A 27,211-nucleotide genomic window follows, 5' to 3' on the forward strand; every position below is an offset into this window, starting at 1 on the left:
TTGCCATGTAGTATTCCATGGTATAGATAAACCACATCTTCTTGATCCATTCATCCGTTGATGGACACTTAGGCTCTTTCCATGTTTTGGCTATTGTGGAGAGTGCTGCTATGAACATTAGGGTACATGTGCTCCTATGCATCAGCATTCCTGTATCCCTTGGGTAAATTCCTAGCAGTGCTATTGCTGGGTCATAGTGGAGTTCTATTGTTAGTTTCCTGAGGAACCTCCACACTGTTTTCCAGAGGGGCTGTACCAGTTTACATTCCCACCAACAGTGTAGGAGGGTGCCCGTTTCTCCACATCCTCGCCAGCATCTAGAGTCTCCTGATTTGCTCATTTTAGCCACTCTGACTGGCGTGAGGTGGTATCTCAGTGTGGTTTTGATTTGTATGTCCCTGATGAGGAGGGATGCTGAGCATCATTTCATGTGTCTGTTGGCCATGCATGATGCAAATTCTTTAAAATATTTGAGACTTGTTGATCATTACTTTTAGAATTTTATACACATTCATTAAATCAAGCTCGCTAATTATATTGTTCAAATCTTCTTTGTCTTACTGTGTTCCATTTTGGTTAATTTCTTCTAATCTGTGAATCTTATTGGCAGCAATGTCTAATAGGTTCTTTATTGCAAGCACTGGGTTTTAAATACAACTGTATTTTTCATTTTTAACACTTCTTATTGGTTCTCCTTCACATTGGCCTAGCCATATCGGATGGTTCCTTGCTTATTGCTTATTTTAAACTCCATTTCTATGTGTTTAAATATTTCATACATAGTTAGTTTCTATTCCATCCCTCATATTTCCTACATCTGAGGTGCCTTGGATATCTATACAATTTTTAACTGTTTCTGCTTATCCTCCACAATGGTAGCCTGTTGACCAGCATCCTGGGTGATTTACAATTATGAGATTACATTTGTGTCAAACTTAGCTAATAAAAATCTGAAAAATCAAAATACCTCTAGCTGTTGTGTTTTGGTTTCTATTGGTTGCCAGAGGTCACCACCACAGGGGACCAATTAGCCCCTCCGTGTGTGACAGGCTTGGTGCCAGGCTCTCAGGGTAGCAACTTCACCTTACTTGGGCCCATGGCCCTGTCACCAACTGCAGAGCTGAGGACATTGAGCCTCTGGACCGCCCTGTGTTATTACTCTTACTCCACAGGATTTAGTTCTCTATATTTTGTTTTCCTTTGTTTTTGCTTTCTTTTTTTTTGTTTTTTTTTCCACTTTGAGATCTCCTTTGGTTAAAAACACTGCAATCATATTTGTTGTGATTTACTCTGAATTTAGTTATATTTCAATGAAGGGGTCTTCCAATATCTATTTTATCACGGTGCTGGAAGCAGAAATTGAGTCTACCTTTTATCAACTCTACTGGTATGTATCTCTTTTACTAAGCAGACAATAAATCTTTTTGGTTTTTAATTCCTAAGCTTTACTTTTTAGAGCATTTTAGGCACACAGCACAATTGAACAGAAAGTGAGACAGATCCATTACATCCCCTGTTCCCACATAGCATATGCACAAACTCCCCCACTATCAACAGCCCCCCCCCCCACAGTGATACATTTGTTACAGCACATGAACCTACAATAATACATCATTATCACTAAAAGTCCCTAGTTTACATTAGGGTTCACTGTGGAGGTGTACTTTTTATGGATTTTAAGAAGTATAACGACACCTCTGCATCACCGTAAGATCATATAGAATAGTTTCACTGCCCTAAAGATCGATGCCCTGCTTATTCACCACACCGTCCTCCCTAACCCCTGGCAAGAAGTGAACCTTTTACTATCTCCATACTTTTGTCTTTTCCAGAATCTCCTATAGCTGGAACATACTATGTAGCTTTTTCATATTGACTTCTTTCAATAAAGTTTCCTCCATGTCTTTCCATGGCTTGATAGCTCACTCTTTTTAGTGCTGAGTAATACTGTCCACTGTCTATACTACAGTTCGATCTAGTCACCTACCAAAGGACATCTTGTTTTCTTCCAAGTTTTGGCAATTATGAATAAAGCTGCTAGAAACAGCTGCATGAAGGATTTTGCGTGGACATGAGTTTTCAATTCATTTGGGTAAGTACCAAAGAGTATGATTAGTGCATCATGTGGTAAGAGTTGTTTAGTTTTATAACTAACAAACAAATGAACTGCCAAGGTGCTGTACCATTTTGCATTGCCACCAGCAACAAATAAGAGTTCCTATTGCTCTGTATCCTCCTTAGCACTTGGTATTGTCAGTGTTTTAGATTTTGGCCATTCTGAAAGGTATGTAGTGGTATCCTATGGTTTAAATTTGCAATTCACTAATGGCATATGATGCTGAACATCTCTGCATATGTGTCCATCCCATCTGCATATTTTCTTGAGTGAGGTCTTAAGACTTGGGTCTGTTGGGGTGCATGAGTGGCTCAGTTGGTTAAGCGTCGGACTTCGGCTTAGGTCATGAAGTTCATGGTTTTGAGCCCGGCGTTGGGCTCTGTGCTGACAGCTCAGAGCCTGAAGCCTGCTTCAGATTCTGTCTCCCTCTCTCTTTGCCTCTCCCTTGCTCATGCTCTGTCCCTCAAAAATGAATAAACATTAAAAAGAATTAATAAAAAAAACTTGGGGATGTTAAGGTCTTTCACTCTTTTTTAAATGAGTTGTTCATTGTCTTATTGCAAAAAATTACAGTGCAGGCTTTCCTACCCTGGCATTGGTTCCTATGGAAGTTTCTTCTTGGATAAATTGTGGTTCTCTCTATTCGTCTCTTTCTAATTTGTGGGGAAGTGGTTTGCCCTCTGACCTCACTTCTCTCACAGATCTAAGAAGATTTGTTGACTTTTCAGTTTAACTTTTTACTTATTCTTGGGATCAAGTGGTAACTTCTAAGCTCCTTACATGCTGAACTAGAAACTAAAAGTCTGTTAAGTCTTTCTTATTTTTGTGTTTTCCAGGGTTTCTTATACAACTTTTGTATATAGCACATACTTAAGGAGTTTTGCTAAAATTTGTTGAACATCAATGGTAACAGCTTATATTTTCAAGCACTTTCTAACCATCAGTCACTGTTCTAAGTGTTTTTACATACGTAATCTATTTGAACCTCACAAGAACTCACCTACAAGTATTATTATTATTCTCATTCTATGCATGAGAAATCTGAAGAACAGAGAGTTTAAGTATCTTCCTCCAAACGGACATAGCCAGAGAATGGTGAACCTGAATTCAAACTCAAAATATTTGAGAACCCAAGCTCATAACCACCATGCTCTACAACCCAGCTGACTCCTAAATATCCTGATAATATTGTGACTTTGATTTAATGATGACGAATCCCAATAGTCCAAGAGATTATTTCTCTTTCTGGTCATTTTGAAAACTGCTAATATATTTCAATTTACTGCCCAAACATCTGAAGTTAATGAAAGAGAATGACTTTGAATACACATTCCCTGTAAAGCAATACAAGAAAAAGATTGTTTTTATGCAGTCCACACAGAAACTGATGTGCCCCAGGAGTGTTATTAGTTGCCAGAAGCTGATGAAGGTCTTCCTCAGCCCATCAGAGATACCCACGTTGCTGAAAATGATTCTAGTACTGGAAAGAGACTTCCATGTTCCTATGAATAGAAACATGTGCACTGTTTTCTATGACAAATTAGCACTCAGACTTGCATAAATATAACTTTGAGCATACTAATGTTTTAAGCCAACGTAGGCTGTTCTGATTCTATTGCATTATACGTTGAAGTTCACCACCATTAATAGACAAGCCAAAGATAACCGTTGCCCTGTAGGCAACCCTGGCTGTAGCAAAATGCACAGCCTGCTTTAGAAGGAGCAATTTTTAGTCTACACTCGGCCTGACTGCATATTTTGTTCTCTTTTTTTACAGAAACATGATTTATCTGTACCACTTATCTATTCTCTTTTTTTTTCTAACAACGGAGTCAGAATTTCGAGTTTCAAAAATATTCTGATTTCATTAAAATTCATATTGGTTGGTTTAAGAGATATGGGAAACAAGGACAGAGATGTTTACATATCAAAATACTGGATCATTTTTAGTCAATATAGTTTTTATCAATTAAATGGATACTCCATGGCAATTAGCCAGTATCAGGTAAGTTTATAGCCAATACCAGGTGAGATTCATGTTCCACTCTATCCTCACGTGGCTGAGAAAAGAATCATATTCTACGTAAATCTAGAATACCGTGAGAAAATGTATCTCCCAAGGGCACGAAAAATGTACAAACTTCCTTATTTGCTCTCTGTTAAAAAAAAAAAACCCACTTTGCATTCCTTTATGTTGTATTATAGTCCATCGTTTATGTCTCAAAAACACAAGTGCTCAGCTCTTTTTGGTCCAATAAATTTGTAGATAAAATCCAACGATTTACGGACAAGTAGATTAGATAGATTTTTGATGTATCACTAATTTATAGAACTGATTTTTCATTCATTCATTCATTCATTCATTCATTATTTAGATTGCTCCAGTGCTGGAAGGGACAGCCTGTAATGGCAGTACAGTGTCCTAAGTGTGACCACAGTTACAGAGACCACATGGTCTGAGAACTTGCAGAAGAGAACAACCAGCTAAGTGCTTTAAAAAAGGTCTCCAACTAGGCAAGCACGAAGGGACCAAAAAAAGAACAGAACACAAGGATGGTTGAAACTCTGACCTCATCCAGTTAGATGCTTTCATTCCTAGAAAGTATTGCATCAAGTTCTGCAAACTGATAACGGGTTTGTAGACTGCATGCCATTGACCTTAGATTATTTTTGGTGAAGGTTGTATATATGTCTAGGGACTCAAACCATGTACTAACAGCAGCATCAACAAAATGGGCCTTCTAGGTCTGGCATATTTCAAAACACAATCTAATAAGGGTACATTTGGCAATGGATTCCCTTGCACAGTACTGACAGCTGAATAATCCTGAGGGAAAGTATTCTTTTAAAAACATTTTTTTAATGTTTATTTTTGAGAGACAGAGACAGAATGCAAGTGGGGAAGGAGCAGAGACAGAGGGAGACACAGAATGTGAAGCAGGCTCCAGGCTCTGACCTGTCAGCACAGAGCCTGATGCGGGGCTCGAACTCAGAAACCATGAGATCATGACCTGAGCCGAAGATGGATGCCCAACCAACTGAGCCACCCAGGCGCCCCGAAAGTATTCTTTTTTTAAAATTTTTTTTTAATTTATTATTTCTAGGAGAGAGAAAGAGTAAGCAGGGGAGGGTCAGAGAGAGAGGGAGTCACAGACTGAAACAGGCCCCAGGCTCTGAGCTGGCAGTCAGCACAGAGCCCGACACGGGGCTCGAACCCACGAACCGCGAGATCATGACCTGAGCGAAAGTCGGACGCCTAACCGACTAAGCCTCCCAGGCGACCCGAAAGTATTCTTAATATAGACATCGTAGACCTGTGTATTCCTCACGGCAGGAAATGGTAGTAGAAAGGGTTTGGCCAAATTAAAGCGATATATATTGAGATTATTTTGGCCAACGGAACCAAAGTATCCTGAGGGGAGGTTGCCGTTTTGATAATTCATACAAAGGTGTGCAGGTGACGAGCCGCCCTGTTTTTTGTTACTCTTGCCTCTGTCAGGAAATAGAGAGGAAGTGGATCCCCTCAGCGGCTGATCTTCTCTATCGTGAGCACGCTTCTCCTTGCAGAGCTGGCCCAGATACTAGGCCTGGCACAGATGATAAGAGCCCAAGAAAATCAGAGGAGGAAGTGAGAATAAAGGAGCAGCAAGGAAATTCACAGGATGACTCTTCTCCATCACTTGCTCCTGGTACCCTTCCCCCGCAGGGGGAATTCTAGGATCCAGGACCCCTTTGCCTGAACTTTCAGGGCCTCATTCTTTCACTTCCTTTTGGCACCTCCACCAGCAAATCAGGCAGAACAGCTCAGATAATGAGGTGCTTGGATTCACGCTCCTCAAAACAAGGACTCTTTCTCATTCATTGTTTCAACCTGACGGCCTAGCACAGTCTTGGGCTTAAAGCAGATACTGAAAAAACGGTGGGTGAGCAAGGGGAATGAATACAATTATTAGGTAAGATGCATTTTTTTTGGAATAGCCAGTTGATTGGATTGATTTCCGACTTTGTCGGGATTCATGTTATAAAGCAGGCAACAAGGCAAAACTGGCTTCCACAGGCCAATCAGCTTCTTGGCTCGGCTGTAGTTCTTTCCTCAAGGAATGATGAGAGGTGGCATGTGGCAAGGAGAATTTCATTTGAAGGAACTATCAGGGGATAGCGATTTAGTTAGAAGGGGGAAAAAACCTTAATTCAAAGAAATCAAACAGTAGGGGAGCTGTTATTTATATTTGTAAAATACCATAAAGACAAAAAAAGTGTCAGGAGTCAAATTACAAATAAAAGAAAGTCACCTCTGTGCTAGATAATCTAAAACGTTCCTGAAATAAACAGTAAATGAAGTAACCGTCTTACCTTATTTTTTTTTTATTTTTTTTTTTAATGTTTTTATTTATTTCTAGGAGAGAGAGAGAGACAGCGTGAACAGGGGAGGGTCAGAGAAAGAGGGAGTCACAGACTGAAACAGGCCCCAGGCTCTGAGCTGGCAGTCAGCACAGAGCCCGACACGGGGCTCGAACCCACGAACCGCGAGATCATGACCTGAGCGAAAGTCGGACGCCTAACCGACTAAGCCTCCCAGGCGACCCGAAAGTATTCTTAATATAGACATCGTAGACCTGTGTATTCCTCACGGCAGGAAATGGTAGTAGAAAGGGTTTGGCCAAATTAAAGCGATATATATTGAGATTATTTTGGCCAACGGAACCAAAGTATCCTGAGGGGAGGTTGCCGTTTTGATAATTCATACAAAGGTGTGCAGGTGACGAGCCGCCCTGTTTTTTGTTACTCTTGCCTCTGTCAGGAAATAGAGAGGAAGTGGATCCCCTCAGCGGCTGATCTTCTCTATCGTGAGCACGCTTCTCCTTGCAGAGCTGGCCCAGATACTAGGCCTGGCACAGATGATAAGAGCCCAAGAAAATCAGAGGAGGAAGTGAGAATAAAGGAGCAGCAAGGAAATTCACAGGATGACTCTTCTCCATCACTTGCTCCTGGTACCCTTCCCCCGCAGGGGGAATTCTAGGATCCAGGACCCCTTTGCCTGAACTTTCAGGGCCTCATTCTTTCACTTCCTTTTGGCACCTCCACCAGCAAATCAGGCAGAACAGCTCAGATAATGAGGTGCTTGGATTCACGCTCCTCAAAACAAGGACTCTTTCTCATTCATTGTTTCAACCTGACGGCCTAGCACAGTCTTGGGCTTAAAGCAGATACTGAAAAAACGGTGGGTGAGCAAGGGGAATGAATACAATTATTAGGTAAGATGCATTTTTTTTGGAATAGCCAGTTGATTGGATTGATTTCCGACTTTGTCGGGATTCATGTTATAAAGCAGGCAACAAGGCAAAACTGGCTTCCACAGGCCAATCAGCTTCTTGGCTCGGCTGTAGTTCTTTCCTCAAGGAATGATGAGAGGTGGCATGTGGCAAGGAGAATTTCATTTGAAGGAACTATCAGGGGATAGCGATTTAGTTAGAAGGGGGAAAAAACCTTAATTCAAAGAAATCAAACAGTAGGGGAGCTGTTATTTATATTTGTAAAATACCATAAAGACAAAAAAAGTGTCAGGAGTCAAATTACAAATAAAAGAAAGTCACCTCTGTGCTAGATAATCTAAAACGTTCCTGAAATAAACAGTAAATGAAGTAACCGTCTTACCTTATTTTTTTTTTATTTTTTTTTTTAATGTTTTTATTTATTTCTAGGAGAGAGAGAGAGACAGCGTGAACAGGGGAGGGTCAGAGAAAGAGGGAGTCACAGACTGAAACAGGCTCCAGGCTCTGAGCTGGCAGTCAGCACAGAGCCCGACGCGGGGCTCGAACCCACGAACCGCGAGATCATGACCTAAGCGATAGTCGGACGCTTAACCGACTAAGCCACCCAGGCGCCCCATAACCGCCTTACCTTATAATTATTCATGATTTCAGCTAACCATGGCTTAACAGACTTTACTGTATCTTCTCGCATGTACTTTTCGACTTCGGATCCATCACTAAAAGTCCGGTTTCCCACGTGGATGGCTTGTCTCACGTGTGGAAGGGACAAAAATTTCCCATAGTAATTTTGGTCCTCAGGTTCCTGGTGGAGGGAGACATCAGAAAAATATTGGAGAACGTGACTTGGTGACAGGAATAGCATGCTGAGAAAGCTTCCATTTCTCAGAACATAAACCGTAATGAACAAGAAGAAACATGACTATTCACTTTGGTCTCCACCCTGATATTTTCAATTTGGGGGTTTTGAGGTCATTTCAATGTTACTGACAATAAGACCGGATGATCTGATACCTTTGGAGCCAACACCCAATTTGCAGATGCTCAATCTTCTTTTCTTAGTAAACCAAACTTCTGCAATCTGTGATTCCAATCAACAACCCGAGTGGGGCAGAGACCAGAAAAACGGAAGAGGTGAGATTATCAAAAGCAATTTGCTCCTTGTCAGAGGCCTTTTGGGAGGAAGGTCAAATAGGCCACAGGAGCCACAACTGGGCTTTCTTTTGCATGTTCCGCTGTTTATTAAAACCATACACGGAAAATAATCGGCTAACCATAATTGCAGGGGGGAATATACCAAGTGTAAAACAGATGATACTTTATGAAGGACATTAGACAAAAGAAAAGTTGTCCATGAGCCTTATTTAAAAAAAAATACTGCATAAAGTCTGTGGCATTGAAAGTCTGTGATAGTCATCATACTAAGAGAAAAAAGAGCGTTGTTTTAACAAATGACAAAAGGATAAAAAAACTTAGAATTCAAGATCAGTGATTTTGTGCATCATCAATTTTAGCTAATTTGTTGAATACATTACTTTGTAAGGAAAAAAGAAATGTAATTACAAATTCTGTTTCTCTTTTCTACCATGTGTTTTCCTCTTGGTAGACTTGAAATCCAAAACCACAGGGTTAGCAAATGCTATTGAAATTAGCTTTATATTTTATTTATGAAGTAGTTAATGAGGCAAATTTATTTATTTTATTTTTTAATTTTTTTTAATGTTTATTCATTTTTTGAGAGACAGAGAGAGACAAAGCATGAGCAGGGGAGGGGCAGAGAGAGAGGGAGACACAGAGTCCAAAGCAGGCTCCAAGCTCTGAGCTGTCAGCACAGAGCCTGACACGGGGCTTGAACCTACGAGCAGTGAGACGATGACCTGAGCCGAAGTCAGACGCTTAATCGACTGAGCCACCCAGGCACTCCTAATAAAGCAATCTTAAAAACAAGATGCATTGTCATATATGCTAGACCAAGATTGTACAAATCCAAATCCCCACTTTTTTATCCCAAGGGATAAAATCCCTTGGTTTTATTTGATTAACTCTGCACAAAAGGCATCAACTTTGGCCTGCTTTTATGAAAGAAGACTACTTGAATACTTCGAGAAATATTCCAGAGGGCTCAAAGTGAAGGCCATACTAAGTGCACAAACCTTCTTAAGCTAAAAGAAAGAAAATGCAAATGTTTCCATAAAGGCTTTGGCAATTTTGATGATCCAAGCTGCCTTAAGAACAGAACAAATAATGTGGACATTTTCAAGAAACTCACTATAGGCTTGGGGTTCTGAAACTTAATACCCAGAACTGCAATGCTGACCTATCCTTGACAAAAGAACTTTTGTATCACAAGTTCTGTTGGTGGGAACCCGTGTTAATCAGAGATTGTTCTGAGTTATCAGGAGTATCATACATTCTTGATGGTCAGATTATAACATATACAAACAACATCGGTGGGAGGGAAATCCTACAGATTAGTAGACCAAATAACGCAATACCGTTAGGACATATTTTTCTAGTACAGCGTCAGCTGTAGTATTTCTCAAATTGAAGGAAGTTTGGTGTTACCAAAAGGTTTAAGCAAACACTAGTAAAGTTTGAAAAGTGTTACGTTGCATTACCTTGCACTGTAACAGGTTATAGTAAGTAGGACATCCTGTGACATTCTGGAAATAAGAAGGGTTGTTTGTTAAATCACCATCTAGTAGTTTATCCAGTACCTAGGTCGGGAGAGAGGGAAGAAAGAAAGAAGGAAACCATCAGGTGGGTAAATACATACAGGCATTTGTCATTGCATCAACTGAATAATTTTCTCACTTTGCATTGTTTTGTGTGACAACCTTTTACTGCTCATCTTCTCTGTGCTAGACGCGGTCTGAGGCTTGGGGACGCAGCAGTGTGAAGAAGACAGAGCAAAAGTCCTCTCTAATATAGTTTATATCTTGGAGGGGTACAAGCAAAATACAATATTGCATATACAAATATGCAAGCATTTGTAGGAAAAACATGCAGTAAATTGAGTGCTAAGTGCTAAGGAGAAAACTAAAGAGAAGAAGAGTAGGGACTGCCATGGGGGCGTGTGGGCATACGTGTGTGTGCGAGCGCAAGGGATGCTGAGGAGAGGAGGAAACATCTCACTGAGAAAGGGACATTGAGTAAACACCTGTTGGAAAGGAGTGAACCACGCAGACATCTAGGGAAATAACATTCCAGGCAGAGGAAACAGTGAGCCCACAGGCCCTGACTGTGGGAGCAAGCCTCGTAGGGAAGGACAGCCGTAGCATGGATGGTTGGCCACTAACCCACAGTACGAGGCAATAGGGCAGAGGAGATGGAAACATGCACAGGTGCTTGGAGCTGGCGCAAGTTCTCTCTGGACTCCTGACCTTAGAAACTGGTCATCAGCGAGGTGAGAGCCGCCAGCATGGTTGTGTGCTCTCCTCCAGCCACGTGCAGCTGCACAGAGGCACGCGTGGGGTGACAGAGAGGCACTTGTAGCCAGAATGGTGGTTCAGCCAGAGGAGGTGGACTGCCCTTGAGCTTCATTTGGGTAATTAGAGAAACAGATTTTGAAGCCGTGTTCGGATCAATGGACCAGAAGACAATGGGGTTGCAGGACTGTTGTTTGAGTTCATATATTCAGAAGAGTGAGCTGACACAATGGGAATCTGAGATTGTGGAGTGATTTTCAGAGGGTTTTTTTTCTTTTCTTTTTTTCTTTCTTCTCCTTTTTTTTTTTTTTTTTGTGGTGGACTGAGCAGCTAAGGTAAAGAGGGGAACAAGGTCACAGAAAGACAGAAGGCTAAAGAACCGAGGGGCCAGGAATGAAAAGGGTCATTCATGCAGATACTGTGATTGCTAGAAATCATGACAGGCACAATATCCTTGAGAGAGAAGGACAGTGAGGCAGGAGCTAAAATACTCAGAGAATGAGGAGAGGGCCAGAGGGTAGTAGTTAACTACAAGATGTGGTGGGTGGTGGGTGGTGGGGTGCCTGGGTGGCTCAGTCGGTTAAGCATCAGACTTCAGCTCAGGTTATGATCTCATGGTCTGTGGGTGGGAGCCCCGCATCCGGCTCTATGCTAATAGCTCAGAGCCCGGAGCCTGCTTCAGATTCTGTATCTACCGCTCTCTCTGGGCCTCCCCCCACCTCTCAAAAATAAATAAACATTAAAACAAATTGGTGGATGGTATCATGTGAGGATATGAGAGTCAAAGCTTCAAAGCTTCCAGAAGGACATGATCCGGAGAAAGCACTGAGGAACAAGGACACCCCCTCTTCCTCCTAACCAAGTGCCGTACAGAGTAGGTAAGAGAGAACACAGTCCCTGCATGAGGGAGGAAGCCGCAGCAGCAGAAAAGAAGCAGGTTTTGGGGTAGAGCAAGAAGATGAAAGGAAATGACATAAAAGGGATTGAGAACACTGGCATTTTTTGGCTGAGGAAACTGAGTCTGTAAGGAGCTCTTGTAAAAGGATGAATTCTGCACATGTTCAAAACCAACAATCAAGTGTGATTTTAGGTTTTCTTACAAGGTAAGAATTTCGGATACCAGTATCCTAGGTTTACAGGTAAAGAAACAGGCACACAGAGGGTAAGTCACTTGCCAGCGACGCCTTCCTAATAACGTCAGATGTGAGATTCAAGCCCAGGCCATGCTTCTCCAGCCCACGTGCCCACCCCCCACTCCCCACCCCCTGCTACCTCCCCAAGGGTCACACTGCTGTCTCTCCTAGTTTTCAATTCTTTCTGGCCATGCTTTTGGGTTTAATATAAAATTTTATTATTGTATTGGATCAGTTTTCTTTATCAAACATGAGCAACTTAATTGATCCGAGTTACTATGGCCACAGGCCTAGGGACCACGTCTGAAAAGGATCATCGCTGTGGAAAGGAGAGGAGGTAAAAAAGTATGCTCCAGCAATGCTACGGTGGCTCAGGACCCCTGCCTCTGGCTGTGCAGAGTGTGCACGACATGGGGATGCCTGGTGGATGGGACAGAAGGGCCAGAGAACCAGCCAAAGTTCTGCCTCCCAGGCTGTTATAACCAGGCTTGGGCTGCAATTGGAGAAACAGCCATCTTTATCCTCATACAATGGCGGTACCCGCTTGCCAAACCCTCAATCCACAGGACTGCGTCAGCCCGGAGGAAGATGCCTTTTCCTAAACTGTCCACCCAGAGGGGACACTGTAGGCTAGCAGTAGTCCTGAATGGGTGCAGCCTTTGGGGTATTTGCCTTTGGAAATTATCAACACCAACGGGAAGATAAATTCAACCCTTAAGAATGGATCTGAATTGTCTTTCAGCCATCTTTGAACCCGTGGAGGCCTGCTGGGAACAGGACTCCTGAAACGACAAATATGTCTGGAAGGTTGTGGTCCAAAGCCATTTTTGCTGGCTATAAACGGGGTCTCAGGAACCAGAGGGAGCACACAGCTCTTCTTAAAATTGAAGGTGTTTATGCCCGAGATGAAACTGAGTTCTATCTAGGCAAGAGATGTGCTTATGTGTACAAAGCAAAGAACAACACAGTGACTCCTGGTGGCAAACCGAATAAAACCAGAGTAATCTGGGGAAAAGTAACTCGTGCTCATGGAAACAGTGGCATGGTTCGTGCAAAATTCCGAAGCAACCTTCCTGCTAAAGCCATTGGCCACAGAATCCGTGTGATGCTGTACCCCTCAAGGATTTAAACTAACTGAAAAGTAAATAAATAAAGGTGTAGATTTGTTCTCTTGAAAAAAAAAGAAAAAAAAAAAAGAATGGATCTGAATTCAGAACGAGTCAACAATCATTCGTTATCAAAAAAATAACTAAATTGGGTGGTTAAGACCTGTGAAATCCAGTTTCTGGTCAAAACTTGCTTCACAAAAAGAACTCTGTGATCCAGAACACTGTCATGATAAGGGAGACAGTAAGGACCAGAGATGGGCATTTAACAGAATGTCTAAATGTCCCAGGATTTTTACAGACTACCTGAAAGTTAGCCACAGGAGAAATACTGGAGTGGGAATCTAGGGCCTGGGGGTGGGGAACGACTCTAGGCCTGCCACAATCTAGCAAGTGGCTTTTGCACTTGAATGCCTGCCCTCTGGGGAGGCATGCCTATGTGTGTGTGAAAGGGCAGAGGACAGTCTATAAAGTTCCCTCCAGCTCTGAGTGATTGCTCTTTGATTACCTAAATCATTTTAAGGGATCAGAGCATCTAACAGGTTCTATTATTTAGGCCTTGGTGATTTTGACATTTGTATTCCCTTGGGTCTCAGGATTTCTTGGAGACTTCTACTGCATATGCCGAAACACATTTGACCAGCACTTGCTTACTTTCCCAAGTACCATTTTATCTACTTCCCTTGAAAAAAAAAAAAAACAAAGGTTTTTATGTCCATTCATCACTCCAAATATCGGACCAATGGTCCCAGAGACATGGCATACCTTCAAAGGTTTCAGGTTTTGTTGTTTGGTTTTGTTTGGTTTTGTTTTGCATTGAATTTTGGTGTCTTCTGCGTTTTTTTTTCCTAATGAATCTGATTTGGCAGAGACTCTAACCTTCTAGGGCTTCTTCTCATCACCTCCAAATATGAAGAATAACCTGAACTTGTCAACTGTTTCACTAAGCCTGTGAGTGCTCAGTCTCCTGCATAAGGTAATAAGGATTATCTTTACATCGATAATTCCTGGATGCTTCTTCAAAAACACATCAGATATCTCACTTCCCTAGTGGTCTCCCATGATGTAAAATTGGATATTAACTTTAAATTCTAAAGGCTCAATCCTTTTACCCTTTCTGCCGACTACAACAGATAGCCTAACACTAGACTGAAAATAGTCATCGCAAGTTGAAAGTCAATCCTCATCATCCCCACAAGATCCCTCTTCTTTGCAAGATCCTATAAGATCCCATTTACAACTGCACAGGAGATTCCAAATCTACACTCTGTGGCCATGCCAGGGAGGCCCCTGGCGTCTTGCAGGATGGGCTGGGGCTTCCTGGATTGGCTTTGCACATCTGTTGCAAATACTGTTTGCAAAAATACTGTTGCTGTCATAATTCACGGTGATGGCATTCACTGCCTTGGGGATTTCAGGTAGTGCCATGTGCCCTACTTACAAAATGGAGCATAACTTGGCTACCCCCTTCTCTCCAAGTTTGTATGTCTCCTGTTTTGATCTGAACCGGCTGGCCTGCGGTGCCTAGAAGACTATTAATATCAGGCTTCAGCATTAATAACAATAATGCCATCAGGGGATGGTGCAGGATATGCCCCCAATAACGAAAAGACTGAAGTCCTCAGAATGCAATCCTTGACTCATTTACTAATGTGTGAAACACGATGGCTCTATGGCAAAGGTGGCAGAAAACAAAACAAAACAAAAACCCTTAAAAAATACTGTTGATACACGATCTTTGTCTGCACTGGCAAAATCAAACCAAATCAAACCCAAACCCCGAATATCTTAACATTTAGTATAGTCTCAGATTTAAAATAACTCTCCCCTCAGCAAAAAAGGGTGAGGAATATAACCCTATTAATTTGATCCTCAAATTCAGTTTTAGGGGAGTCATGCTACAATATTTACAAATACCGGTGGCCCTTTGTAAAAGTTTCTGATTTCTATACTTTATACTCTTTGTTCCTGATGCACAGGAACATGTGACATTTGTTACACACTGTGGCCAGTTCTCTGGCTGACACGCTGTGTGTAGATATTACCCTTCTGAAGGGTTTAGAGCATATGTTAAAGCATATGCATCCACTTTCTGGGTCGCCTTTCTTCTGATTTCCTTGTGATAGGGTACGCCTTTAGGGCTACACAGCATTTAAAGAAATCAAAACGGTTAATGAAAGACACAGGTAGAGAAACACTCCAAGGTGATCGCAGGTTTAAAATGCAGCCAAAGTAAACTCAGAGAGACCTGGACAGATCTTGTCTTCATTTCAAGCCCATGCATCTGCCTCCCGATCTCAGACAGCATCTCAGATAGACCTTCTTGAACAACAACAAAATGCCTGAGTGCCATAGGGATTCTAGGGCCTGCTCACATGGTTCTCATTGCTCCAGGGCAACGCGGGCCCCAGAACTCACTTCAAAGGCTTGAAACCACCTCTCGTCCCTGATGTATTTCACGCAGGCATCACACTGCTTCTGGAAGTACTTTCTCTGCTTCTCATCCAACAAGCCAATTTGGTACAGGAATGTTGCATAGCCCCCTATGATCTGAGGAGAAAAGAGAAAAACAAAAGCCACAGGGAGAGAAAGAGAGAAGTTAGGGACCCACTTGCTTGGTGAAATAACCCTTTGTAATTCGCATGCTGAAATGAATCAAGCAAGACAATTACCTACACACACACACACACACACACACACACACACATTCCACAGAACACACAAACACATACACAACACATACAAACATACACAACACATATACCACACACAAGGCACACACATACCACCAGCACACACATGCAACACACACGTGCACAAAATACACACAAACATATCCACACATGTGCGTGCCCAATACTCACACTCACAGCCAATGGAGGCTGACAGAGTGAACTGACCACTTAAAACATTTCCTAAGAATTGGAAGATTTCAATCATTAGAAAGTCAACTGGGCAACATGATTTCTCTCTATAAAGTTAGGTCTCTGGGGTAAGAGGAGCCTCCATTTGACAAAAGGGGATTTAATCTTTTTAGGGACCGAACGGAAAGGCAAAAGGGGACACTTACTGACTCAGGATCAGAATACGCATCGCCAATAGCAACTCCTTTCAGGTTGATCTTCGTTGTCATCATGGGGTTGAGTGTGTGGATATAGTGCGCAATGGCCGGCACGTACTTCCCTGCGTAAGACTGAGAGGGGCAGATGTTAAAATGAACCATCACCATCATGCATTGGTGCTATAAAAATGATGTGTTTATAGGGAGTCTGGGTGGCTCAGTCAGTTAAGCCTCTGACTTCGGCTCAGGTCATGATCTCACGATCATGGGTTCGAGCCCCGCGTTGGGCTCTGTGCTGACAGTTCGGAGCCTGGAGCCTGCTTCAGATTCTGTGTCTCCCTCTCTCTCTGCCCCTCCCCTGCTCAAACTCTATTTCTCTCTCTCTCAAAAATAAATAAACATTAAAAAAAGGTATACACTTATGTGTTTAAGCTAATTAAAATAACAATAAAACAGCAGTCTTTCCGCAAGAGACATACCATGTGTTTTCTTACTGTAAACTGCACAGTAGCATGAAGCTCTGTCTCTCACTTCTTTTGGCTTCCCAAACAGCACCAGTGACAAGCAAGTCATGGGCATGGCACACAAAAAATGACAAGTGGACACATAATAGGTGAATAGTCTAATTTCCTTCCCTAATACAGTAACATGGGCCAATGAATAAAATTCTTCCACCCACCAAGCCTTTCTTACCAGAAAGGTCCATTCAAAACCTTACTAAAAAAGAAGAAAGATCTCAAGGCCAAAATTAAGATTTCAAAATATGTATGATGATGCGGTTTGAAAACAACACATGTTAAAGCAAGAGGGAAAGGAAAGTAATATTTATTGGCTACTGAAATTGTCACTTAACAATTATGTCTGTTTCCAACCTTTCCAGGTACAAAGTTCTTTTTCAATTCTAAAATACTTTGCGGACACAAACATTCTAATTCTGCTTTTAGATTACTCTGATAAAGGCTACTACTCAGTATATTTTAAAATGGTTTTGTATGTTTTACATTAAAGAGCTTCCTTTTGGACATCTCCACTTGCACGTCTAATTATCAGACTTCATTGTCCAAAATGAAGCTCTAATCCCCAGGCCTTCCAACAGCCTCTTTTGTTAATTCTGTTCTAACTGTTTAGGCCAAAAATCTTGATGCCTTTCCTTATTTTTCTCTCTCTCTCTCACCCCACAGAAGTCCATCAGCGAACCTTGTCAATTCTACCTGTTCTGTCAAAATAGGTCCAGGATCCAGTGTTTTCACATACCCACATTTCATCACCTCACTCCAGGTTCACTCATCTTTTACCTGGATGATTGCAGTAGCCTAACTGGCTCCCCACTGTTGTCCTTCCCCTCATCCAGTCTATTTTCAAGATGGTGGTCTACTAACACATAAATCTGACCAGGCCACTCCTATGCTCAAACCCTCTGATGACTTCTCATCACCTTCAGAGTAAAAAGAAAACTGCTTTTTTGGAGGCATAAGGATTGGCCTTATCTGGTCACTTCGTTAACACTATCCTCTGCTACCCTCTTGCTCATTCCTCTCCAGCCTGTCTTAGACCATAATCATGATGGTGACCCGTACTGCCCCCTTCCACCAAGGCCTTTGCATTAGCTGTTCCCTTCTCTGGAATGCTCTTCCCTAAGCGTCCATATGGTTAAATCTCCTACTTCCTTCAGTGGAGCCTTCTAAGGATGCTTTTCCTGGCCACTCCCTCTAAAATTTTAACACCCCCCCTTTTTTTGATATTTTATATTTCTCTTCTCTATGTTTTCATTGAATCCCCTTCACTTTCCTATAAACGTCTACTAATTTATCTTGTGCATTGTTATTCTCCCAGCCACACCAGAACAGAAGATCCATGAACATGAATATCTGTCTGTTTTGTGGGTTAGTATGTCCCCTGTGCCTGATGCTGTTTATCTGTTAGTGCTCAATAAACAGTTGTTGAATGAATGATCTTGAATTAATTTACTTGCATTTGAAAAACACTAATGCCTATATGTTCAAAATAGACTAAAGGCATCATGTGGGTACATATGAGTCTGCAGACCCTTTGTAATATTTTCAAGGCTCTGCAAGGGTCTACAGTTCAAAGGCTGGGGGCCCCCAAGAGCTCTATTAATTCTACACCATAATCATATACTGGAGATGTGATTACTCCCATTTCAATACGAGGGCATTGAGGGTCAGAGATGGTAAGTGATAGAGTCAGAATCAAACCTGCTTTGACCTACTCCCAAATTTACCCTCCTTCCAAGGTATGATAAAATAATTTGTCTAATTTATACAAGATCTCCTCACTGATTCAGCCCTTTTGTGAACAGAAATTATGTAGGCAAAGTATTGACTCAAAACAGTGTATCCATTCATAACCATGAGTGTATTTTAGAGTCCTTGTGGTATAAATGCTGTTTACATGCCTGAAGTGTGGTTTGTTGCCTAATAGTGCTATATTCTCTTGTTAGGAACAATAAGTGAACATTTATCAAATCTAATTTCTGTAAGATGAACAAAAAAAGGCCAATTTCCTTGAGTAATCATTTCAGTGGTAAAGATGTCGTGTATAGGCTCCATTCAGTAATAGTTTATTAGGGAACTCTTCTGTCAAAGGCATCACAGTAGATACTTGAGAAGACACGAAAATGAATAAAACAGAAAACTCGTAAAGATAATACTTTCTTTTGAAAAAATATTACGGAAAACTTGACTCAAATGTAATAGGGTAAAGTCTACTGTTTCGTGGATTATTATTCTCACAAGGTGTACCTTGCCCAGCACATAGTAGGAACATAAAGACATATCTGAGAAATGAATGATTAACCTGTCATTACTGCTGAACATTTTTTCTCTATTGGATCTTATCACTCAAGTTGTCTTGTTATAAGACCTAGCAATAAAACATCGCTTTGACTCTTTCTGAGATGGAAGAGCATGTACTTTAAATGACTCTATTGATGGTGATGACAAATTTAGGCTAAAACAGCCACATTTTTATGGCACCTTCCCCCTCTGTGACCATCATGTGTATCTGGGATATATCCAGGCAGGAAATTAAGAGGGAGTATCCGCTCAATTTCTGAGGATCTACTATGAACAGGCTACCTCCCCCACTTTAATCAGAGCCAACTGAAAGTTAACATTATCTTCCTACATTTAAAATGATGAAAGCAAGGGTCTGTGCATTTCAATCCCGTGCCTGGCTGGAATTCCATCTAGGCTCGGCTGCCTCCACGTCCCCCACCCCTCACATCAAATCACATTTCAATCAAGGGGCTGGGAATAGACTACGAGTCTATGATGTCCCAAGCTGGGGCTCCGTCATGGCTTCATCCACAACATGCTTGCTAAGCGGGCCATTTAAAGAAAGCATGGGTAGTTCTATGACCATGTCCAAAACAGATTCCTCACTGTTCAGTCCACATCTGCTATCTTAACGATGATGTTTATCTCATTTGTGCTTTCTAATGACTATCGCACACGTCCTTGCCCTGTGTCAGTGTGACAAATCTTTCACTGCTGTTTTCATTAATCATTCCATTGGTTGAGTGGCTCAGGCTGTCATACAGTAGACAATTATGGGATTATTTTGTGGAAAACAGACACTGAAACAGTATAATGAAATTTCAATTGTTTTCACTTCTCCTTGTTGAAACTTTTTTTTTTTGCAAGATCAAGCTAGTTTATTCTTCCTGAATCATTTATTTCTCTATTTAACGATTCTCTGACCACCACAGCCCTTTAAAAGACAACCAGACAATGAATCAAATGTTCTACCTGCCCGTTTTTCTCTTTTCTGGATGTATTTTAAATAGAATAGAGGCCTATATGTGGGGGGGGGGAGGGGATTTAGGTGTGGTCGTCTGATGGATTAGAAATGAACTCTATGGCCCTTAGGACTTCCAGTTGCAATCCTGTAATTTTAGGAAGTCTTGTTTCTTTGGTTCTGAGTCCTGCCTAGAACACCGATGAGAACAGCAAGCAGCGCAGCTATTCACCCTGCAGTTTCTCCGGTCTCTTGCTGGTGTTCATCAACGTGGGCAGTGGCTGGCCAGCAAAACTCCTGAAACCTGCGAATCAGCACTAACCTGCTACCAGCAGATCGGACCCTGGCCTCATAAAAGCTCAAAACAGCATCAAAGCGATTATCAAAGAAGAAAAGAGGAACACCGTGGCCACAAACTATCTGAACACGTATGATTTTAGAATTCAGCAGTGACCCCCCGAATGAGGACCTCAGCCGGCCAAATGTATTTTCCTCACACGGTCATTCAAAATAGGTCAGCCATCGACATAACAGGATTTCAGTCCGCCCTTTTTATTCCTTCCTAATATTTAAAGAGGCTTCAAAGCTGCAGTTTCCAGCACTGTTGTGTGGCCTGTGTTTCCCCTGGTGACCATATTTTGAGCTCTGCTCTGACAAGGAGGACCAGAGATATGAGGGTGTGTTTGTCTGTGCTTGTATTCCTGGGGCTTAAAAAAAAAAAAAAAGCAATAAGCCTTCAGTTTTCCTCTTACATCAGACGGGATCTCGGAATTCAGCTCTCAGTCTTGTATTTCCCCCATGAGAGGAAAAGGTCTCAACATGACAGCTGAGCAGTGGTTTTCAATCTCAGTCGGCAATCTTTCTGAGTTCTTAAATGATGTTTGGAACAGCCTAATGGAAATCACGTTAGGGGCACATTGTACTTGTAAAAATAGTCTAGAGAGAATGTAATGCTTGGTTAATTATCCAGATGTGTAAAAGCACAATGAAATAGGGACTTAAACTTGTAATTGGGTATCCGTCTGCAGGCCTCCTTCTGCACTCAAGTTGTCTTACCACAACATTCACAGCGGACTTACTGCAACCCTGTCACTAGGTGACTTTTAAAGGAGGAAAAAAGATTTCGTATCTAAAATCAAGTTTCAATCAGCTCCCCGAGAAGAAAAAGAAATCGTGTCAGAGAATAATACTATAATGGAAACAATGTCCTCTTGCAGAAATTTCACATATGTTAGCAGTTACTATTGTTTAAGCTACTCTACATTTCTCGTCTACATTTCTTACTAAAGTTTAGTTTGGAAAAAAAAATAGATGCAGCTATATTCAGTCTCTGCCTTGCTTCTAGGTATATGTTTTATGTAAAACATGTGGAACCTTCATCCGTGATAATGAGCAATGGCCTTGGAAATGAGACACACCTAAACCTGGACACAAAGCGTCACTATCCACCGGCCCTAGTTCCTAAGCTCTGCCTGGAAGTGGAAAAGGCAGAGTCGTCAACCTCAGGAGTGGTATGTTGAGGACGGTCAGGGTTATTCTGCGCCCTCTGCTCTGCTCTGTCCCCACATCCCCAGCCACTCCACCTGGCATGAACCTCTCTTTGAAGAACTCACCTGGGGGTTAGTGATAATTCCTCCATGTCCTCAGAAAGAAACAGGGTGGGCTGCCCTTCCAGAGGGAGTCATACCAGTCCTGTATCTTCTAGCATATCCCCAACCACAGACTGTTGGTGGACCCACCCCCATTTATGGAGGCGATCAAAGAGAATAAGGGGACATGCCTTGAAGAGAGCTTTATACACGCGCTGAAACACCTCAACAACTGGCGAAAAGCCTAAGTGTAATGGAGTAACAGATGACAGAGCAGCCAAGAAGACCGGACTGAGTTAGAGGGACCTTGACTTCATCTAGCCTCAGGGTAGACTCTTACTTCGCTCGGGACCATCATTTTCCCTGAGAGAAGAGGTGTGTCCGTCAAATGGCCAGTTCAGGAAATTAATGAATGGGCAAAGCTGGAACTTCAGTATTGTGGTAATCTCTACAACCTCCTAGACATTTCTAGACCATGTGTCATCTCATTTCCAGACCACACTGCTACAATTAAAAAAAAAAAAAATAGGCTTCTAACAGAGTATGACTTTATCTAAACATCTATTGTTCTTGAAAATGAGCTTAAAAGAAATGTAGAATCTCTAGGAATAGATAAGAAAAACATTTTGATCTGTATCTATTAGTCACATTTATGCAAAGGTACATGCTACACTGCCTTCCAAAAGACATATTCTTATTTTGTATTAAAAAGATGTTTCTTGGGGCGCCTGGGTGGCTTAGTCGGTTAAGCGTCCGACTTTCGCTTAGGTCATGATCTCGCGGTTCGTGGGTTCGAGCCCCGCGTCGGGCTCTGTGCTGACTGCCAGCTCAGAGCCTGGAGCCTGTTTCAGTCTGTGACTCCCTCTGTCTCTGACCCTCCCCTGCTCACGCTGTCTCTCTCTCTCTCCTAGAAATAAATAAAACATTAAAAAAAAAAAAAAGGATGTTTCTTTAAAAAAAAAAAAAAAAGTCCAGCAAAGCCAGTATGGAAAACAGCATGGAGGTGCCTCAAAAAATTAAAAAGAGAACTACCATATGATTCAGCAATTCTAGTTCTGGAAATATATCCAAAGAAAACCAAAACACTAACTTGAAAAGATAGCTGTCCCCACCCATGTTCATAGCAGCAGCATCTACAACACCCAGAACATGGAAACAACCTATGAGTCCATCGATGGGCGAATGGATAAAGTGGTTGTGGTACATACATACAGTGGAATATTATCCAGCCATAAAAACTGAGGAATCCTACCATTTTGACAACATGGATGGAACTTGGAGGCCTTATGGCTAAGTGAAATAAGTCAGACAAGGAAGACCGTGTATGATGATCTCACTTACATGTGGAATCTAAAACACACACACACACACACACACACACACACACGTACACACAGGCGCGCATGTGCCAAAGAAAAAGAGATTAGACTTGTAGTCACGAGAAGCAGAGGGTTTTGGGGACAGAGAGTTGGGAAAGGACGTCAAAAGGTACAAACTTCTAGTTCTAAGTCACAAATTCATTTTCAATTCTAAAAGAAATATTGGCAGGCCACATGACCATAACTGAAAATAGACATTGGTCACGAGCTCAGGAGTTAAAGCGGCTTGAATATCATCTAATAAAATCCACCAAGTTCCAAGCTTTAATAAACAATTGCATTCCACGGACTTCAAGCCTTTATATCACTTGAAACTTTCATTTACTCCATAAAACTTTATGACCAAAGCTAAGTCTTTACGATTAAAACTCAGCCTTCGCCAGAGAGACAAACATTCAAAAGGATGGGGAGCTTCTTTTATGTTTGTGTAAGGTTGATAACCCTTAGAGGTTCTGCATGAAATAGGGCAAGGATGTTGACTCCCTTCTAAGAACAGTGCACCTGCTCCCTGGGAAGAGGCAGGTCTCAGACGTGGAGGTTTTGAGGAAAGAATGTCCAGGGTCCAGAGAGCATCTACGCAAACAGGGTTCCAATCTTTAGCCAGTTTCTCGTCTATAATCTTAGGGCTCTGGAATCCAACTGCTTTAGTCCCAATCCTGGCTGAGAGACCTTGGTAAGGCCTACCTAACCTCTCCAAGACTCAGTCATCTCAGCTGTGTAATGGGGATGATGATAATAGTGCCAGCTTCAGATGGTTGCTAGGATATACATAAAAACAGTGCTTAGAACCATGTCTGCCCTACAATCCACTCTGTCTTCTCATATCAGAGTTACAAATAAAACAAGTGAACTACAGACTCTTGAAGTTCACTTCTGACTGCCAAATTCAAACCTGGGCTAAAAGGACAATGGCGTGGGCCTGCAGAAGAGTTCTCTCTCACTCCTTGCTTGTATATCAGTGCTGGAAAATCCCCTATTACAGCTATCTTTCTCTGGCTTAGGCTGGCCCTTCTATCAAACACAAGCATTTTGAGAGTAAGTTTAATTTATTGGACCCTTTCTAATGGACAGTGTGCTGATGGGAAGTCAGAAAAGGGGAGAGGAACAAAATAGTCATGATGGAGACATAGGACCTAAGCACAATATAGCCAAGGAAAGAAAGGAAGGCTGAGGATGAGAGGTAGGGTACCGGATGGACCTGGAAAATACAAACTTGGAAGGAAGGTTCCCAGGGCCTGGGACACAGAGGAGGGAAAGTAAGGCCATGGAAGGGAGATGAAAAGAAACTGGTGAGAAATGCCGCCAATATTTTTATTGTGTCTAGCAACAACCTTGCACAAGGCTGCTCCGTAACATTCAACAAACACTGCGCTTAGTATTGCAGGAAACAAGTTACATAAACACGGCTCTCACCTGTTAGGAGCCTGCAACCCGAACCCAGTGGACAGCAAGGATTCCAGGAAATGTTGTCAGACTCCATGATCCCAGCAGGGCTTCCCTCATGCAGATGAAGATAAGGTCTCCTATTAAGCTCACTAATTTTTGAAGAGCTTCAGAGTTTTGCCTTTATTTGGCCCTCAAATTAACCATGGTGGCAAAATTGCCTCTGAGGAGAGTCTGCCCTTCCTGCTGATCAAGAAGAGATGCTTGGGTTTGACCACATCTTCTGCCATTCTGGACGCGCTCCCCATTCACTGGCACAGCCACCCATAGGCGTGGAATCTTTCCGGGGAGTGGACGCAAAGCCACGCGTGCTCAGAGAACAATGGGCAGTCCCCCTTCCTCCCGCCACCTCCCTGCCTTCCAGTGACGGCTGTTTTGCTTTAACTTCTCGCTGGGCCCATGCACACTTGAGAGAGAGGATTCTAAAGTGGGTCTGTACCTTGACAACAAGAGCAAGCTCACTAATAGTTACTGGCTCGGAAAGGATAACACTTATAAAGAAAGTTAATTATGTGAATTAAATGCAGCTTGTTTCTCTTTTGAAGTACATTTTTTTCATGCCTTGAGGAGGGTGATTTACAGACACATTTGTCTCTCTTTAGAGAAAATTAATTCCAGTTGGTGTTCTGTGCAGACACGGAGAGAAGAAGGGAAGGGGACAGGGCGGGTCTTCCTTCGGGATCGTACCGCCTGCGGATCCCACGGTATGCCCAGCTGTGGGCTCGCCGTGGTCCGCGCGGCAGTGGCTGGGCACCTAGTTCAGTCCCGACATGCCTTGCTACCAGCCCAAACTTCAAATATCAACGACTAAGCCCCACCATCGTTGTTTAGACAAAGCAACCTCTTTCTTGTAATGATGGCTTCAAAATAACCAGAGAGACAATGCCACTTCCCAAAAAGAAGTGAGCAGAACTTTTTCAATATCTCAGCCCCTGTGTACATGCACCAGGTCATATACTTTGGAGCCATAATGTATTAATCCAGCTTTTCACCATGAATGGTAATAACAGTCTTCATGTGTTCAGTACTCAGCACAGCCATCGCCTCATTAAATATTTGAGGAGGATTACCTAATTAGATGCTCAAAACAATCCTATGCAATAGGTATTGTTATTACTTCCAGACTCCCTTGCACCAACTTCAGGGTGCTGAACAGCTGCTCTAGACCTTTTGAGCATCAGGCTACCCCTCATTTGTAGCACACAAATGGAAAGGATATTTAGGTCTGGTACATTTGCATTGAAAAGGAGGAAAAACTATTTCTTTTCTCTCTTTTTTTTAAGTTTAGCTGCTTTAAGAAAGAGAAAGAGAGAGTAGGGGAGGGGCAGAGAGAGGGAGAATCCCACTGTACACTGTTAGGGTGGAGCCTGACATGGGGCTAGAACCCACGAACCAGAAAATCATGACCTAAGCCAAAACCAAGAGTCGGATGCTTAACCAACTAAGCCACCCAGGTGCCCCAGAGAAGTATTTCCTGGTTTACTCATTTATTTTTCAATCATGATTCTGCTACTCTAATGGCATTATTTGTTCAGCCTCCTGAGCAGTGTGAGGAAATTAAGAGCTCTGAGTAGAAAGGATTTCCTTTTCTTGAAAAATCTATCACGACCTTTTATATATTTTTTTTTTGGATAGAGAGAAGGAGGGTGGGTATTACATTAAAACTGCAATTGTATACAGATGCTATAAAAGTACATCTAGGTAACTACAGCTGAACATCTAGTAAAGCAAAATATCCCTGAAAGCAATCTAATTGAAAAACCAAGCCCTCCAACTGTAAGATGAAAACCAGAGGGCAGGAGAGGTTAAAGAGCTTGCTTGGAATCGCCCAGAGAGGCGAAGCCAGCAATGAATCTCGGGTCTCCTGATTATTCACCCAGAACTCCTACTTTTCCATTCTGCTTCCTAGCCTTAAAACAGAAGTCCAGATGGAACAAACTGGACTGGAAAAATGTAACATTCTAATGAAAGGAACCATCAAGGTGTTATTATTTAGTGCTCTCCCTTCTAGAAAGAGATGGGGCCCTGGATTTAACATATCCTGGGTAGCCCCTATTTGACGCTGCTGTCTGACAGCCGCCTCTCTATTCCCAGCTCCTGCCTGCCTTCATTCACATCTTCCTTCATCACTTGAAAGGCACAGGCTTCCTTAAAAGTATTCACCCTGGCAGCAAAGGGTGTAAAAAGAAAATCGTCCTTTCCTACACACATTCAGAAATTACCAGGCAGAAACCACCAGGTGGACGTGAACTAGACAAATTTTTCATCCAGAATTTGGCAGCTTGGCTGAAAGTCCAACATCATGACTAACAACATCACCATACTCTTTGCAAGGCAGGAATTACACGGTAAGCAGATCATTCTTCTCTTGGAGGTGGAGACTGGGAATCTCTCAGGGTTGCTTCCAAAATGACAGGGGCATCTCCTCCTGCCCCTTTGGCCAACTTGCCTCCAAAATGCATTAAGAGTCAAGGAACAGTAGGGAATTGTTGGTTGAGGTCTTAAATAATCCTGACCAGATAGCTGGCTTAAAAAAGACGTAAGTAGAGAATGCCAAACAGTTCGAGTATGCTTTCGAAACAGAGAAGAAAGCGGGCAGAAGACAAGGAAGTTCCTGGTTCTATTAACTTGCCATTTCCTTGGAAAAACAGACTATTTTCACCTTAACTCCCTTCCAGTAGACCTCTGTGGTTTGAACTTGTCCAGGATCCTTCCAGCCTTTCCTCTAGTACCTCCACTGGGATATTCCCCGGCGTACCACTCGTCTCCCACTCTAAGGCCTTGTGATTCAGAGAGTGAGGGCCCCGCTATGTTCCCACCCCTCCCAGGGTGTTGAGTGGGCCTCAGGCACCGTTATGGCCAACCTGTATGTCTGTCCCTTTGACCCCAGTGATTAGCTCTAGAACAGACATGGGATCCAAATGGGT

At 42.3% G+C, this 27,211-nt stretch overlaps 2 protein-coding genes across 2 annotated transcripts in view; one reads left to right on the forward strand and one right to left on the reverse strand.

The window, feature by feature from the left end:
* Positions 1-27,211, reverse strand: part of CPVL (carboxypeptidase vitellogenic like) — a 112,575-nt gene that overhangs the window by 51,277 nt on the left and 34,087 nt on the right. The window contains exons 7-10 of the mRNA XM_039229883.1: positions 16,124-16,246; positions 15,472-15,603; positions 10,005-10,103; positions 8,018-8,191 (exon numbers count right to left, since the gene is read on the reverse strand). Of these exons, the coding sequence (XP_039085814.1) occupies positions 8,018-8,191; positions 10,005-10,103; positions 15,472-15,603; positions 16,124-16,246 (528 nt within the window). The remainder of the gene's footprint in view (positions 1-8,017; positions 8,192-10,004; positions 10,104-15,471; positions 15,604-16,123; positions 16,247-27,211) is intronic.
* On the forward strand, positions 12,744-13,091 carry LOC120230318 (60S ribosomal protein L35a). The gene has a single exon (XM_039229884.1). It carries the CDS (start codon positions 12,744-12,746, stop codon positions 13,074-13,076), a length of 333 nt encoding a protein of 110 aa, XP_039085815.1. The 3' UTR covers positions 13,077-13,091.

The sequence above is a fragment of the Hyaena hyaena genome, unplaced genomic scaffold, assembly GCF_003009895.1.
Source record: "Hyaena hyaena isolate Hyena2069 unplaced genomic scaffold, ASM300989v1 scaffold_40, whole genome shotgun sequence".
Taxonomy (NCBI): Eukaryota; Metazoa; Chordata; class Mammalia; order Carnivora; family Hyaenidae; genus Hyaena; species Hyaena hyaena.